General features: G+C 41.6%; 1 protein-coding gene across 1 annotated transcript in view; it reads right to left on the bottom strand.

The window, feature by feature from the left end:
• The window catches only part of LOC132824744 (ninjurin-2-like), a 243,900-nt gene extending 226,365 nt beyond the window's left edge, over positions 1-17,535 (bottom strand). Inside the window, exon 1 of the mRNA XM_060839432.1 lies at positions 17,373-17,535. Within this exon, the coding sequence (XP_060695415.1) occupies positions 17,373-17,408 (36 nt within the window). The 5' untranslated portion in view covers positions 17,409-17,535. The remainder of the gene's footprint in view (positions 1-17,372) is intronic.
• Between the last annotated feature and the right edge of the window lie 466 nt (positions 17,536-18,001).

The raw sequence follows: 18,001 nt of genomic DNA, 5'->3' as shown, positions 1-18,001 counted from the left end.
GAGATTCACCATGTACGTAAATCTGTGCAAGGTTGCTTGAATGATTACAGGGAGATCCTTCTTTTGAATTCAGTGTTGATTGAAGGACAATGTATTTGGAAGGGAGCATTGGGCTCTGAGAGCCACTCCACTGTCTTTACTGCATACATCTCATCACTACACACTGCTCCCCTCACCCTCCCCCCCCCCCCACCCCACCAACCATTCCCCCAATGTCCCCTCTCCTGCCATTATTCAGCCTATGACCTGAGATTTAGTGACAACACTAGATTATGGATGGGTTTCATGCTTGCAGTAGCCACCATCTCTCCAATGGCTCTGCCGCATAATAAAACTGCTGGCCCTTGTTTAACACTTAACTCTCAGATGGGCTGTACTTCCAGCCGCGGGAACTTGATCTCAGAAAAGTCACACAGTTTTCCAGTTAAAACAGTTGATTTGGGGCTCTCACTGGCTCTCCATCTGGTGACTAAGATGCCCATCTTCTCTGTGTTAAAAGCATCTTTCATATTAAAGTAAAAGCCTACCCAGGTACTGATGCTAAATTGCAATCAATTTGTTTAATCCAACTTGACAATATGTTACAAGTCACCAGTGTCACTTCAATAATCAGTTTCTGACTTGTTTAATCAGAAGCTTTAGTATGATCACATGGTTTGAACTATTTTATATTCTTGTCTTGAAATAAATTAGGACTTATGAGAACAAAGACCTGGCTTTGTAATCCACTAGCATGTCAGAAATTGCAGTAACTTAAACTAACATGAAGTTGTGCCAGATAATCTCCCACTCCCCACCTGGGAACCAATGTCCCTTCAAAACTGAATTCTATTGAATAGAAAATTATAATCACAAATTAATCTGCATAAGGGCAGCACAGTGGCTCAGTGGTTAGCACTGCTGCCTCACAGTGCCAGGGACTCGGGTTCAATTCCCATCTCGTGCAACTGTCTATGTAGAGTTGCACATTCTCCCTGTGTCTGCGGGGCTTTCCTCTGGGTACTCCAGTTTCCTCCCATAGTCGAAAGATGTGCAGGTTAGGTGAATTGGCCATGCTAAATTGCCCATAGTGTTAGGTGCATTAGTCAGGGGTAAAGATAGGGGAATGGCTTTGGGTGGGATGCTCTTCGGAGGGTCGGTGTGGACTTGTTGGGCTGAAGAGCCTGTTTCCACACTGTAAGGAATCTAAACTAAAGTAATTGATTAAGTTAGCCTCTTAGTTTTGCAAAAGGAGAAATTCCTCATTTGGAGGAGACCTCCTAGACTGCTTAAATAAGTAATTGTTTTAGTTTTGCTGTGAAGAAAAAAATGCAGACACTGTTAAATGCTGTTCCTCGTGCAGAATTTTTACTTTTAATTCAGACAGAGATAGAATTATTTGTTGTTAAATGCAACAGAATGTAACTTGCAATTATGTTTTCTTTTTTAGCAACTGGGTGGTATAACAGGTTAGCACATTGACCTCTCACCACAAACACATAGATCTGAATTCAAAAGAGTAGTGGAATTCTATCTTTTGCCAACTGTGAGTCATACATGAAATGTGTTTAAGCTAGTCTCAGCCTATTTCCTACCACTCACAAGTTTCATGGTAAAAGATTGATGTGGAAAATTGAAATATTCTAGGTGCAGAAAAGATACTTTTGACATCTGTATGCGTGAGTACTTTCACCATTTTGACATATTATTAGCATGAAGCTGGAGTCTTACTCCATTTCTGAAATGACAATAGGATACAGTATGATAAGGATGTTAAGGCTGAAAAGTTTTCCAATGTCCAGCATACCTTACATTAACCATAGCCATTTTCCAATGAATCAATAATTTTTTCATGCTGTTCAAAACTCAGGATATGTCTGCCACAGTACTTAATTTTAGTTACTGCTGCATCTAGCCATGCATTGAACCTGAGTATTTTCTTATAATAGTATACACTCTCTCCTCCCCATTTACAAATGTTATTCACCTCCATGAGACCCTGTACCTATTGTTGTTAAACAGAAGAATGAGCAAACTGTTTGAAGTCTTCTGCTGATGTGATTGTTTCAAAGTCAGAACTCACACAACTCCATATCATTATAGTCCAACAGGTTTATTTGAAATCACAAGCTTTCAGAGCACTGCCCTTTTGTCAGGTGGAGTGAGAGAGAAGCACACAGACACAGAATTTATAGGCAGAGGGATCAAGGGCAGAGAGATCAAAATATCATACAAAAGATGTGAGTGGAATGTCGAATAATAAGTCTCTGCAGGTGAGACTTACTATTCGACATTCCACTCACACCTTTTGTATGATCTTTTGATCTCTCTGCCCTTGATCCCTCTGCCTATAAATTCTGTGTCTGTGTGTTTCTCTCTTACTCTACATGATGAAAGGGCAGCGCTCTGAAAGCTTGTGATTTCAAGTAAACCTGTTGGACTATCACCTGGTGTTGTATGACTTCTGACTTTGTCCACCCCAATCCAACACTGGCACCTCAACATCATGGTGTGATTGTTGGCCAGTTTCTAGAGAAACCAACCAGAGATTCTCTGCCATTCTTCTTCTGATGAAGGACATGCTTTCTACCCCTTCCTATAACATGCTCAGTATTGGGAAATCCAACACGAGTAGGGCCAAAAACCCATCTGTCAACTGTAAGGCAAAGCACCACTATTCCAGTGTTGATGTTCCAATGTGCAAGCCATTGTTTGTCCTATCACCTGTGTTCTTTCTGAAAAGTAGAAAACAACTATGTTGTTTGTTAAGAATCATAGTTGAAAAATGTCATTCTGGAAAAACACAGCAGGCCAGGCAGCATCCGAGGAGCAGGAGAATCGACATTTCAGGCATAAACCCTCTTCACAGTTGTGTATAAGCCTATATAACAATTCTGGAAGTAACCACATTCACATAAATGAATGTTCAGGTAGACAGAGTGAAGAAGAGGGAGCACTTTGTACATGAAATAAAACAAAAAGTTTGCTGGTTTCATTTGTAAAATGAGAACATTATACTGATACTCTGCAGAGAAAGCATTGGTTAAAGAATGCACTGAAAAGATAAAATCTGTATTGCAAAACTGCAATTTTTGTTAGGTGAGTTCATGAAGACTTTTGCAAAATCTTCAAAAGCAGCAATGCTTCTGAGTTGTGTTCTATTCAGAATGCTGTCAGCAGTGCCATGATTAAGTAAATAAGGCATCCAATGCTAGAGTCTCTGTCTCCTCTTTCCTCATCTGTCCATCTAACCTTTGTAGTTCGAACAAGACCTATTTGTTTTTGTACTAAACATTAAAGCTTTAACGCCAAATACTTTGCACTGAAAAAAGAAAATCAATAGTTCTAACAAAATTGGATTCCATTTAATGTGATGGTTGCAGAGAATTTATCCTGTTTCAGACCATTAGAACCTCAAAATTATGGATCTTAATTGAATTTAGTTGCTACTCCAGCATAATCATGTTCAAAAGTGATTTGTTTTGCATTGGGAAAAGGTGGACAAAACACAATCCAGTTTCAGATCTAAATATCTCCACCCCAGATCCCTGAGCGAAAGGGGAAGGACTCTCGCATAGATAGCCCTCCACTGGGGACCCCACCGCCCGGTGGCAAATGGGCAAGCTAAGGCGTGTCTGGGCCCTATTCCACTTTCACATCTACCTAGTTAATTAATCAATCAATTAACCTCAATCACCTGCTTAACTACTTGCTATATTTTCACATTCTACAAATTCCTGCCTTCTCTGCACTTTTCACAATTGCTACCACAGTCTATGGTCAGATGAAGGATAATATAAAATTAAATAAAGGGTTTTAACTATCTGAACTGTTGATTCATCTTGTTTTTGTTTAATCTTACATCCTAACAAATATTAATAACTCATTTAGTTTCATCTGACATTGTGGATTTTTGATCATCAGCAAGATTGGGTTTATACAGGGCTTACGTGCATTACTTCCATTGTAGTATCTCATAATTAGAGAGTTCATTGCTAACCCAAAGATCTGCTCTCCAAGTTATTTGGTACTCATTAAAGATCTGCTCATAGAAAATTTGCGTATCTGTGGAAGCTGACTTTATATTGATCAGAGTTGAGAGTGTGGAGATGGAAAAGCACAGTCAGTCAGGCAGCATTAAAGGAGCAGGAGAATTGATGTTTTGGGCATTAGCCTTTCATCAGGAATGAGGCTTGTGGGTCAAGGGGACTGAAAGATAAATGGGAGGATGGTGGGGCCGGGGAAGGTAGCTGAGAGTATAATAGGTAGATGAAGGTGGGGGTGAAGGTGATAGATTGGAGAGGAGGGTGGAGCAGATAGATGGGAAGTGGGAGGGATTGGTAGGGCAGGTGAAGGGGGCAGTGCAAAGTTGTAAGGTTGGATCTGGGATACGGTGAGGAGAAGGGAAATGAGGAAACTGGTGAAATACACATTGATCCCATGTGGTTGGAGGGTGCCAACATGGAAGATAAGGTGTTCTTTCTCCAGGCGGCGGGTAGTAGGGGTCTGGTGATGGAGGAGGATTCATGTCCCTGGGGGAATGGGAGGGGGAGTTAAAGTGTTCGGCCATGAGGCAGTGGGGTTGTTTCATGTATGTGTCCCGGAGATGTTCTCTGAAGCGTTCCACACGTAGGCATCCTGTCTCCCCAATATAGAGGAGACCACATTGGGAGCAACGGGTACAGTCAAAGATGTCTGTGGAAATGCTGGTAAATTTCTGATGGATGTGGAAGGCTCCTCTGGGGCCTTGGATGGAGGTGAGGAGGGGGAGATGTGGACGCAGGTTTTGCAATCCTTGCAGTGGCAGGGGAAAGTGCCAGGAGGGGAGGGTGGGTTGGTTAAGGGGATTGGGGGTGCGTTGAGCATGGACCTGACAAGAGAGTTGCAGAGGAAATGGTCTTTACAGAAAGCAGATAGGAGTGGAGAGGAAAATATATCACTGATGGTGGGGTCTGTTTGTAGGTGGCAGAAATGGCGGAGGATAACGCAATGTATCCGGAGGTTGGTGAGGTGGAAGATGAAGACAAAGGGGTTCTGTTCTTGTTGCAGTTGGAGGGGTGGGGTCCGAGGATGAAGGAGTGGGAAGTGGATGAGATGCACTGGCGGGCATCATCGACCACAAGGGAGAGGAAATTGCTGTCTTTGAAGAAGAGGAGATATGGTGTGTTGTGTGGTGAAAGTGGTCCTCCTGGGAGCAGAAGCAGCAAATGCGGAGGAATTGGAATAAGGGATAGCATTTTTACAGGGGGCAGGGTGGGAGGAGGGGTAGTCTAGGTAGCTGTGGGAGTTGGTGGGTTTGTAGAATATGTCCATGTTGAGGCAGTCACCATTGATGGACATGGAAAGTCCAGGAATCAGAGGGAGTGGAAGGATTCAAAGGAGAAATTATTGAAGGTAAGGACCAATTCAGCTGAACAAATGAGAGTGTCAGGTGGGGACAACGGGAGAGGGAGAAACAGAGGGTTTGGAGGCCTTTGTCATGGCAGGTTGATGTGTAAAGGGACTAGATGTCCATGGTGAAGATGAGGCTTTGGGGGCCAGGGAAATGAAAGTCCTGGAGGAGGTGCAGAGCATGCATAGTGTTCCGAATGTAGGTGAGGACTTCCTGGATGAGGGGGGAGAGGATGGTGTCAAGGTATGTGGAGATGAGTTTGGTACTCGGAACTCCCCACCTACGTTTGGGACACCACCCACGCTCTACCCATCCCTATCTGCATTCTGTAAAGATCATTCTCTCCACGACTCTCTTGTCTGGTCCACACTCCTCACCAACCCACTCTCCCCTCCCCACACCTCCCCCTTAACTCCATCCAAGGCCCCAAAGGAGCTTTCCACATCTGTCAGAGATTTATCTGCATTTCCACACACATCATTTACTGTATCAATTGCTCCTGATGAGGTCTCCTCTATACTGGGGAGATAGGACGCCTACTTGTGTAACGCTTCAGAGAACACACAAGAAGCAACCTCTCAACCCAATGGCCGAACACTTTAACTCTCCCTCCCACTCCCCCAAGACATGCAGGTTCGGTGCCTCCTCCATTGCCAAACCTTACCACCGCTGCCTGGAGGAAGAACGCCTTATCTTCTGCCTTGGGACCTTACAACCACATGGGATTATTGTGGATTTCACCAGTTTCCTCATTTCCCCTCCCCCCACTGTATCCTAGATCCAACCTTTCAACACGGCACTGCCCTCTTGACCTATCCAACCTGCCCATCTCCCTCCCACCTATCTACTCTATCCTCCTCTCTGACCTATCACCTTCACTCCTACCTATGCCTACTTAACGCACTCTCAGGTAACTTCCCCCTAGCCCCAGCCCCTCCCATCTATCTCTCAGCCCCCTTCCCACAAGCCTCATTCCTGATGAAGGGCTTATGCCCGAAATGTCGATTCTCCGGCTCCTCGGATGCTGCCTGACCGGCTGTGCTTTTCCAGCACCACACTCTCGATTCAGATCTCCAGCATATGCAGTCCCTCATTTTCTCTCCCTTTACATTGTCAGTCTGTATCACAGTATTTAAATTATATATCAGAATTTATATTAGTCAATTTAAAGTTTCATGTTCTAGAGCATTCATAAAGCTTGTTCATAGACTGCTCCCATTTATTATCTTCACCACTGAAAGTGGGAAAAAGCAATGTTTTCACCCATTTGTTAGTCTGTTTGACTGTAAACAATCTATTAATAAAACTAATGGATAGAATTCAACAAAATGCTGTACACAGATCAATTATCCCAAGGAAGAACTGATTAGTTTTGGCAATAATGTGGACCTAAATACTGGAACTCTTTAAAGCATTTGTTCACATCAAGTGAATTGAGTTTGTTTTAAGAATGTCATGTATTGTTCTATTTAAATGTTGTGGATTGTCTCAACTGCTGTGGTGGAATCTGTTACACCTATCAAAATGTTATCAGAGTTTTCAGAGCAAGTTATTGGAGATGGATTACCCAGAATCCTCCTCAGTGAGATGGAAACTTTTAATAAAAATGCTACGTGTTGGTATAGCATTTAGTTAACACAGTCGACTGAGTGCCCTCTTCACCTATATAATTATTTTAAATTTTGAAAAATTGCCTGTAAATTTTCAGAAAGGTGAATAAACAAAAGACAAGCCTTGTACAAGATCAAGAAGCAATGACAAAAATTGGTCAAACAAATGGATTTTTTAAAAGCCTTTGAAGAGAGAAGTTGGGAAATAGAAAGGTGAAAAATTTGCATAAGAAGATACAAGAGATGACTTAATTATTCGAGGGGACTACTCAGCTAACTTGTCAGGTTTGCCAGTCAGCTACAAGATTGAGGGCTGAGTAGCGCATTCAACAGTACTCTGCATTCACTTGACCGAGGAAACCAGTACCAGGAAGAAGGAGCTCAGCAGCAAGCTATCCACATGCTCTTGGTTCCAACACTCCCTACTTCAACCTCATAACTCCAAACCTAACCACATTCACCTCTCTTCAATGATCCATGTGTGATCCTGGTGAGGAGGTCACTGTAATACCTCCAGTTGTTATCACTTCTAGCGATATTGCTGGTACTGGAAATTTGCCAACACCTGATTGGTCAGCAGCTCTCATGGGTGAAATTTTTGCTGAACTGGGGGTTCAATTACAGAGGAGAAATGTAACTCACATTAAGTACGTTTTTGGAATATACAAGTATCAGGCCTCCAAGAGAAAGTGATGCTGGGTTCTCAACATTTCTCCAGCTAGTGCAACAGACCCCCTCAAATACATTAATTTCCAGCCTATGTTTCAATCAGGTAAATATCTCAAAAATTGGAGTTTGTAATTGTGTTATGACAAGTGCCTCGCGCCAACCGCGCGCCCCCCCACATAACTGCCCCCAAATACCTCCATCTCCCTTAATTTTCACAGTGAGATTGCAAAACAAAACTTGAAATATTATTATTGTCATTTATAGTCATTTTTATATATCTCTGTTTTATTGACATCGTGACATTGCAAATATCAACACATTGTCCACATTAACATTTGGGTGTGTAAAACAGAAAAGATTACTTAATTGGTGACATATTGGGAAGTGTAGATGTACAAAGGGATCTGGATTTCTTTGTACACCCACACTTCCCAATATGTCACCAATTAAGTAATCTTTTCTGTTTTATAGTTATAAGAGCCTTGGTGAGACCACATCCAGAGTACTGCATGCAATTTGGGTCTCCCTGCCTTGAAAAGGATTTACTTCTCATAGAGTGAAGCGGTGATACTGGGAATGACAGAACTGTCCTATGAGGAGAGATTGGTTTGACTGGGCCTGTATTCACTAAAATTTGGAAGAATGATAGGGGATCTGATTAAAAAGTATACAATTCTTTCAGAACTGGAGTGTTTAGCTGCAGAAAGAACGTTTTCCCTGGCTATGAAATCTAGACCAGACGAAACAGTCTCAGGAAACTGGCTCGGCCATTGAGGACTGAAATGAGGAAATATTTCAAAGCATGGTGAACCTGTGAAAATCTCTACCATGGGAGCCTGTGGAGGCCAAGTCATTGAATATATTCAAGAAAAAGATTGCTAAATTTCTAGATTTTAAAGGTATCAAGGGTAATGGGAAAAGGAGGAATATGGCATTGAGATACATGATTAGCCATGGTCCAAATGAATGACAAAGCAAGCTCAAAGAGTTAAATGGACTACTCCTAGTTTCCATGTTTGTAGGTTTCTATGCAATGTGAGGCAGGATTATGTGGCCATGTCACAGGAGTAGTTAACTTAAATCAATCTACTTATAGGATAGTCACACCCTTATAACATGCATAATTCTGGAACTAATAAAATTCCACTCCCTCAAACAAAACGAAGACAAAACATCCACATTATTGAAGCATTTAGGGAGAGATTCCAATCCAGCAGGCAAACATAAAGCTAAAAACAACAATATGCAAAGATTACATCAAGTGGTAGTAACACCCTTCATAAAGACTGCATTATCATCAGGTGAATCAGTGTATTGAAAATGTATTCATATTAGAAATGCAGCTTTTGAGTTCCAGATATTGTTCCGACTGCTAAATGTTTTGATGTTTTTATTGTCAGTGAAGTTGATACCTTTACAGAGTTTATGATTCTATACAAGGGGCAGTGACCGCAAAATAACTTCATTAGTTAGTACAAATATGAGCAGAGACATTTCAGCTGTTTAGTTTGTTGATAATCGACATGCACAAGCAACCTGTGTCACCTTATCCTCACCTCTAATTTCCAAGTCACTTTGCCTGAATTAATACTTTAATTTGGTGAAGCACCACGTGTCTGGCAACACAATTAAATCTTATTTATATTCAGTTTGGAGCCACTGTCAGTAGCAAATTATTAAGTAGTATGAAAATTGTATTCATTGCATATTTTCAATTAACTTAATCAACACCTACCACTTCAACCATCAAATTTATATGTTTTGAATGAACTGCTTCTGAGATTTTTCCCCAAACACCAATTCCTTTCACATTTTAAAAGAGATTATCATCTGTGGCCAGTTTTATTTTAAGAATTACACAGTTTGTTTTTTTTACAGAATATAGTTTGTTATTGATTGGAAATGGAATAGATCCCAGGTGAGCCAATCAACATCTTGAACAATGGGATGTGGTGGTTAGCATCAATAAACAGGAAGTAATTTCTTTAGATGACAAAAGATTAAATCTCCAAAAGAACTGATTGTGGGGGCAATTATTGGCCCATGGAGAATATCAGGGTCAAACTGGACACAGTCCTTTAGAACCATATTTAGGCTAAGAAGAGAGCTCTCATATCTTTCTACCCTTCCTTTCTCAGCAGTAAATTTCTAATGAAGTGTAATCCTGTGGCAAATAAAACATGTGCTGACAGGTCCCTGTCATATTTTAGATCCCCAGTCATTTATAATAATATTTCTTCACCCATGTACATCATCTAGTGGGGTTGATTTTCTGTAAAAACAGGCAATAATTAAAATAGCAATTAAGGAAATAATAACAATAAGGAAAGACCCCAATTTATACAATTCTGTCACTGAGTACATTGGCAAGCTATTCATAGGCAGCACATCTTATTGCAAAGGCACATGTATGAAGACCTAGATTAAGGTGTTGCTGCCAATAAACCAGGTACCTGTAATCCTGCCACTACACTTGAAAGGAAGGTAAAAAAAAAGTCAGAGACTGGGGTTACAGCTTTTCAAAGACTTTACCCAAATAACACTTGCTCATATTTAAAGGGCTTGATGTCCACAATAACTATGTTCCCAAGAAACAGTCACTTCACATCTCAAAACATAGGGCCTCTCTTTCAGGGTCCAAATAAGAGGATCGTGGTCATACAATTGCACATTCCATGTTATTCATTCATGACACCTACTGACTTGTGATGGTACAAACTCACACTTGTCAGATGTTGAATAATCAAACCTGTCAGTGTGAGGTTTCCATTAGTGGATATGACTCCAAGATGACGAGCAAAGACAGAAGTTTATGGCAACAGGATCCAGTTCGACAGACTTGATAATTTGATATCCAAATTAGGTGAGTCCATAATGTTTTATAGCATCACTGAGTATTTGGCACCCATGACTGGGATTCTTTCCACATTACTCCAGTAAAGCCTGCAAGTTGTTCTAAAATCCTGGAAAAAAATGACTGTTGGTTCAATAAATTGGGCAGCTTATTGGAAGAACACAAATTATTGGGTTGAATTTATGTAACTGTGTTGTATCATTATACAGATGTAGATTTCTGTGGACAACCTGTCAAAATATGGATTATTATTAAGCCAAAGTACTTTCTCAATTAAAAATTGTTGATTATCATAACAACTTCCATTTTACTTATTTCATGGAAAAGTCCTGTTCAGACACTAGGTGTCAAACCATGTATTGTGTCCAAACACCTCTTATGAACTGTCATCTAATGGTGCTGCATATAGGAATTTGTGTTAATAATTGGCAAGTATCTCTCTGAACCCCCACTTTAACAGAACAAGTAAGCCATAAGTTGGATTTTTTTTAAAATGGCTAATTGAAATCCGACTATAATATATTATATATGTGTATATATAACAAACCTGAGTTTTTCAAATGATCATGGGACAGCAGTATTGAACTGGAAAGTCCTTCCAGCTTCAGTATATCAGATGATCATGTAATAGTGCTTGCATTGTATCTGATCTTGCACAACAGTTAAGGATAAATAATTGGATTTTAAGGCTTAAAACTTGGATTCTGGACCCAAAGTTTAATCACATTTTTGGTAAGCAGATAGAACAGGAGAGTTTTTGTCCTTCATGACATGTGTTTTCAGGCTAGATAATTTCATATTTGAGACAGCAACAGAAAAAGTAGTCCATGTAGCATATGAAAATGTTCCTGCAATGCAGGGACACCTCACCTGACTTAATGGGATTTGTTATTTGCATTCCTCCTGGGTGAAAGAAAAGAAATCCTTTTGAATTACTATACAAAAATATGCTGGCTTTTTCTCATCCATAAACTATTACCAATTTATGAAACAATACAATAAAAGGACTGACACTGATTATGTAATAGGTAAAAACAATGACTGCAGATGCTGGAAACCAGATTCTGGATCAGTGGTGCTGGAAGAGCACAGCGGTTCAGGCAGCATCCAATGAGCAGCGAAATCGACGTTTCGGGCAAAAGTCCTAATGAAGGGCTTTTGCCCGAAACGTCGATTTCACTGCTCGTTGGATGCTGCCCGAACTGATTATGTAATAGGCTACACATAGCAATTCAAAGACCTACCATAAAAGTATGATTTTGGGTGGACATCATTGTCACAGCTATCCTTAAGTATCCTTTTTTTTTAAAGATTTTTTTTATTAGAAATTTAATATTTTGACAGATTTACAAAAATAAACAGAACTTTCAAGCACAAACATTAATATAAAAATAGATCTTAAATATATAATCATCAAAATTCAAAGGAATGATACTAAAGAAGAAAGAAAAACAATGAAACTCAGTTAACTACTAATCTAATCCACAATTATCCAGAGTGTATAATTGAGTCACTTACATCCTTCAAACAAGAGAAAATGTTCTCTAATACACTCATAACAGTATAATAAAAAGGAAACTATTTCCAAACAATAAGAACAAAAAAAACATGTTTGAATGGAGATCCTCCCCCCTTGTTCTCAGGGGGCCTTACTTCCTTTCTAAAGGTCCACCATATCCTCTCCCAAACAGTGTCCCACCCTTGACCCGGGTGCTCCTTAATAGGATTTAGATATAATACCGAGCTAGAGTTAACAGTAAGCGTCCCACCCCCACCCCTCCCCACCCATACCTGAGTATATCTGATAGCATCAATGCCACGTACAAACACACATAACTATAAAATTCCAACTCCAGCAGATTACAGTTAAGTATAATAACATAAAATAGCAAGGGAAGACAACCCTGCTCCCAGAAGCAAAAGTAAAGTAGAGTAAAGTATCCACTTCTCCCCACAGAGTGTGGAAGAGGCAAGCCAACATTAATTGTCTCTTACGATTTATTTAAACGAGTCTAAAAGTTCCTTGGCCTCTTCTGGTGATCTAAAATTATACTCGGATCCTTCGTGGGTAAAGCATAACGTCGCTGGGTAGCGTAAGGTGTATTGAATATTTAAGTTCCTTAGACATTTTTTCACCTCATCAAACGCCTTCCTCCTTCGTGCCAAAGCCGGGGAGTAGTCCTGAAATAACATAATCTTGGATCCTTCATGGATCATGGCTTTAGGATCCTTTCCAAGCTTTCTGGAGGCATCCAGGAGTATCTGCCTCTCCCTATAACTCTGCAGCCGGAACAGGACCGGGCGTGGGCGCTGGTTTGGGCCAGATCAGCGTGCTGCGACCCGGTAGGCCCACTCCACCCTTACCCGGTCAGTTTCAGCCCCCAGGTTTAAAAGCTGGGGCAACCATCGCTCCAGAAATACTACTAACTGTCCCTTCTCTTCTTGTTCAGGGAGGCCCAGAAGACGGATATTCTTTCTCCGATTTCTATTATCCAGGTCATCCATGTAGATTTCAAAGGCCCGGACTCTCTGCTCCAGAGCTCGCACCTGTTCTGCAGCTGTTTGTGCTGTAGCCTCGGAGGTCGTGGCCTTTAGCTCCGCCCCCTCCACGCGGCCCTGCAGTTCCTCGAGAGCCTGGCTGTGCTTTTGTAGCTTTTCTTCGAATGAGTTCCATCTCTGTCTGGATTCTACAATGAAATTGACGAGTGTCGTTTCCAGCCTGGCAATCATCTCTTCAAGGCCTGTTTTTACATCAGCTGCAGCCGGAGGAGGAGAGGAGGGTGGGGGAGGGGTCTTTGTTTTCTGAGAGCTGCGGGATCCCTTTGGTTTACTCATTATCCACTTAATATTAAACTGCTTAAATATAATAGTAAGCAGCTAATTAAGGTTAGAAATTTTTTTTGGGTGGTTTGGTAAGTGTGGTGGGGGTGAGTAACTCACTTTACCCAGGTTTTGGGAAGAGCACTGTAAACTCAGACTTGCTGAGTCGCCGCCATCTTGGATCTCCCCTTAAGTATCCTTAAGCAAAAAAAAATACTGCAATGTTTCATACTCATAGACATAGAGTCATAGAGATGTACAGCATGGAAACAGACCCTTCGGTCCAACCCGTCCATGCCAACCAGATATCCCAATCCAATCTAGTCCCACCAGCCAGCACCCAGCCCATATTCCTCCAAATCCCTCCTATTCATATACCCATCCAAATGCCTCTTAAATGTTGCAATTGTACTGCCCTCCACCACATCCTCTGGCAGCTCATTCCATACATGTACCACCATCTGTGTGAAAAAGTTGCCCCTTAGGTCTCTTTTATATCTTCTCCCTCTCACCCTAAACCTATGCCCTCTAGTTCTGGACTCCCCGATCCCAGGGAAAAGACTTTGCCTATTTATTCTATCCATGCCCTCATAACTTTGTAAACCTCTATAAGTTCATCCCTCAGCCTCTGAAGCTCCAAGGAAAATACCCCCAGCCTGTTCAGCCTCTCCCTGTAGCTCAGATCCTCCAACCCTGGCAACATCCTTGTAAATCTTTTCTGAACCCTTTCAAGTTTCACAACATCTTTCCGATAGGAAGGAGACCAGAATTGCACACAATATTCCAACAGTGGCCGAACCAATGTCCTGTACAACCGCAACATGACCTCCCAACTCCTGTTCTCAAAACTCTGACCAATAAAGGAAAGCATACCAAACGCCGCCTTCACTATCCTATCTACCTGCGACTCCACTTTCAAGGAGCTATGAACCTGCACTCCAAGGTCTCTTTGTTCAGCAACACTCCCTGGGACTTTACCATTAAGTGTATAGGTCCTGCTAAGATTTGCTTTCCCAAAATGCAACACTTTGCATTTATCTGAATTAAACTCCATCTGCCACTTCTCAGCCCATTGGCCCACCTGGTCCAGATCCTGTTGTAATCCGAGGTAACCCTCTTCGCTGTCCATGACACCTCCAATTGTAGTGTCATCTGCAAACTTACTAACTGTACCTCTTATGCTAGCATCTAAATCATTTATGTAAATGACAAAAAGTAGAGGACCCGGCACAGATCCTTGTGGCACTCCACTGGTCACAGGCCTCCAGTCTGAAAAACAACCCTCCACCACCAACCACCCTCTGTCTTCTACCTTTGAGCCAGTTCTGTATCCAAATGGCTAGTTCTCCCTGTATTCCATGAAATCTAACCTTGCTAATCAGTTTCCCATGTGGAACCTTGTCGAACGCCTTACTGAAGTCCATATAGATCACATGTGCCACTCTGCCCTCATCAATCTTCTTTGTTACTTCATCAAAAAACTCAATCAAGTTTGTGAGACATGATTTCCCACGCACAAAGCCATATTGACTATCCCTGATCAGTCCTTGCCTTTCCAAATACATGTACATCCTGTCCCTCAGGATTCCCTCCAACAACTTGCCCACCACTGACGTCAGGCTCACTGATCCATAATTCCCTGGCTTGTCCTTACCGCCCTTCTTACACAGTGGCACCACGTTTGCCAACCTCCAGTCTTCCGGCACCTCACCTGTGACTATCAATGATACAAATATCTCAGCAAGAGGCCCAGCAATCACTTCTCTAGCTTCCCACAGAGTTCTTGGGTACACCTGATCAGGTCCTGGGGATTTGTCCATCTTTAACCATTTCATGACATCCAGCACTTCCTCCTCTGTAATCTGGACATTTTGCAAGATGTCACCATCTATTTCCCAACATGGAAGAAAAATGGCTATTATGCTAAAGGATTGATAGAAAGTAAGTGTGAGCTTAATCAAAAATGTTTGTGTAAAGGAAGTTCTTTAAAAAAAGATAAAGGGAACCTAGCTGGACGGATTCAAACAAGAGATTGTGCAATATTGTCATTTGAGAATTGCGAAGAGAAAGGCGATATGTGAATATTGGTTAGCAGGCGATGGCAGGTGGGGTGGCATAAATGGTTTAATTTTAACCATCGAAGCAACAACATTGGCAAGCAATGTCATTGACAAGGGTTGTTAGCTTACATTAAATGAAGTCATTCTCATCATTTGAGGTAGTCTGGTTTTCATCATTAGTCTATGGAAATAATATGCTGTGAAAGGAACTTTGAGAATTCATCTCTCCTAATTTCTGACTATTATTTTCTAAACATTTAAAGCAATTCATAAGTAATGTAAGTTTGAGAGTGTTATTTTGGAATTCTGCATTGCTAAACTTTGCTTTTGTATTTTTGCACAAATAAATCTGTAGAATTTTTTTTAGAGGTGTTTTTGTCCTTTCTTCTATTATGTTGGCAATCTTATGTATTCTTCATTAAATAATTTGTTGGCGTAGATCTGTGCCAACACCTATCCTGGCAGTGTATGAACGCAGAGGTTTCACTCATAAAACATTAAAGTTTGCTTCAGGATAGTTCAATCTTGTCCTAAGAAGAAAGTAGAGATTCAGAAATTTACTGATGCGCGGCCGCCTAACTTACTGCGTGGTTCCCTTGGGGGGAACCATGGGGAACGTTCTACTTTCAGTATCAACATCACAGTTAACTGCAGATCTCCACCAAAAGCTTCACAGAACGATGGCACAGAGAAAATACACATCGCAAATATGGCAACGTGGCCACGCCAGCAACAACCCCAGAGCCAATGAGTCTCCAATGTGTTTTGTTTGGCTCTGGTGCACGGCCGAGTTCTCTTAAATCCAGGTCTCAGACTGATATAGAAAGTGTGATGGAGAACGATACCTCACAGGCAGGATCAACGCGTACAAACCCAAAGACAGCGCTTTAATTCAGTATTGAACAAACATTAATCATATTTCGTATGATTGACATAACGAATCGTGCATGCGAAAACAAAACTCAGGCAACGGTACACACTTCAAACGCCCGTTTATCTTCTCTGTTATATCGTTATTCAGATATGCGAGTCCCTCCTGTCTGGTAGGAAAAAGGAAGAAGCGTTTCGTCTGAATCTCCCTTCTGGTACTGTAACTGGTTAGAGGGGTCACAATCACCTGATGAAGGAGCGTCGCTCCGAAAGCTAGTGCTTCAAATTCAACCTGTTGGGCTATAACCTGGTGTTGTGTGATTTTAAACTGGTTAGAGGGACACCGAGTACAAACGCTTTGAAAGTGAATCGTGCGCCTGCTCACAATGAAAATGATAACAACTATAAGTTGTAACGCGGGATAATTACAAAGCTTTAATTCCCAACTCATTTGGAATTTAATGTCAAATTGAAATCGATTTAGTCATATTTCGACATTGTGGCAAATTCCCACGCCTGAACTGAAGACACTGATGGATAGCACATGACAGGTTAAAACCCAACGTGCCCAAACTATTCCGGACATGCCTGAAAATGCTGTCATTGTTTGTCAGGCTGTTCTTTTGGTTAACGGTGAGAAAAGTGCAGCTAAATGTTGTCAGACGCAAACAAAACGGGGCGTGGCGAAGTGCAAATGTAAAGGTTTGTTAACATTGCCCGCTCGTCCGCCGAGGTCATTTAACAGGGGAAAAAAACATCACAATCACCTTTGATAGCCCTCATTTAAAAAGCTGCTTCAACAGTCTTTCCACATGCTGGTAATAAATAAATGGTTGAGATAAGGGAGGGGGGAGGGGTTGAAATTATTGCCACGTCGCCAGGAAAGTGAGTAGAGTGGTCGTTCGTCCTCTCTCCCAGTATGAACATCACCATCCCCCGATCTTCCTCAGACCTGGGAGGCTGGCGGGCACTCCCTTGTCGAGATCTCGGGAAATGGTGGACGTCTGCAAATTACACAACGGAGACTATCACATCTGTGACAGTTTCAACAGCTGCAGGAGATGGATGGAAGGGACAAACGAGTACATGAATGAAGTGCGTGCCGAGTGGTTACTCACTGTGCGCTCATGGGGCCCAAGCGACGAAGTGCTCATGGTTTCTTTCAGACGTTTTCTCCCCCCACCCTCTTTTATCCCCTTCTTCTGCTCGGTTAGCGGGCCCGGCAGTGAATTCCGTTAAATATATCTGCCCTTCGAGGCAGTGGACCAGCGACTGAACAAGTGTCTTTGTGATTGATGCAATGGAATCCAATGTCAACAGAGGGCGATTCTCCGGAGGAAAGAGGAGGGGGTTTACTCAGTAATAAATATAGCTTTTTATTTAAACTGAAGGTTCGATGAATAAATGCCTTTTTGACATAAATCTAAGTTCACAATTCCACGATTATCTCTCGTGTAATTAATAATCAGTGCTTTAGAAACAGCTCAGCCCAACTCTGTCTAAAAAAAAGAATTTAATCTCGTTATGTGTACAATTGAGTTATTATTAGTTCTATTCCAATAAAGTGGGCACGCTTTAAAAAAATTCAGCTGATGGCATCTCTCAACTCCATGCACATATTCGCTTTCAGAATGATTGCGTTTAATTTAAAATAGTTAGAAGTATAGAATCCCTGCAGTGTGCAAGCAGGCCATTCGGCCCATCGAGTCCACAGTGACCCTCAGAGGAGCATCCCACCCAGACCCAC

The sequence above is a fragment of the Hemiscyllium ocellatum genome, chromosome 19 (genome assembly GCF_020745735.1).
Source record: "Hemiscyllium ocellatum isolate sHemOce1 chromosome 19, sHemOce1.pat.X.cur, whole genome shotgun sequence".
In the NCBI taxonomy this organism is placed as follows: Eukaryota; Metazoa; Chordata; class Chondrichthyes; order Orectolobiformes; family Hemiscylliidae; genus Hemiscyllium; species Hemiscyllium ocellatum.
The sequence above is the reverse complement of the archived record's forward strand: the minus strand, read 5'-3'. Positions and strand labels throughout refer to the sequence as shown.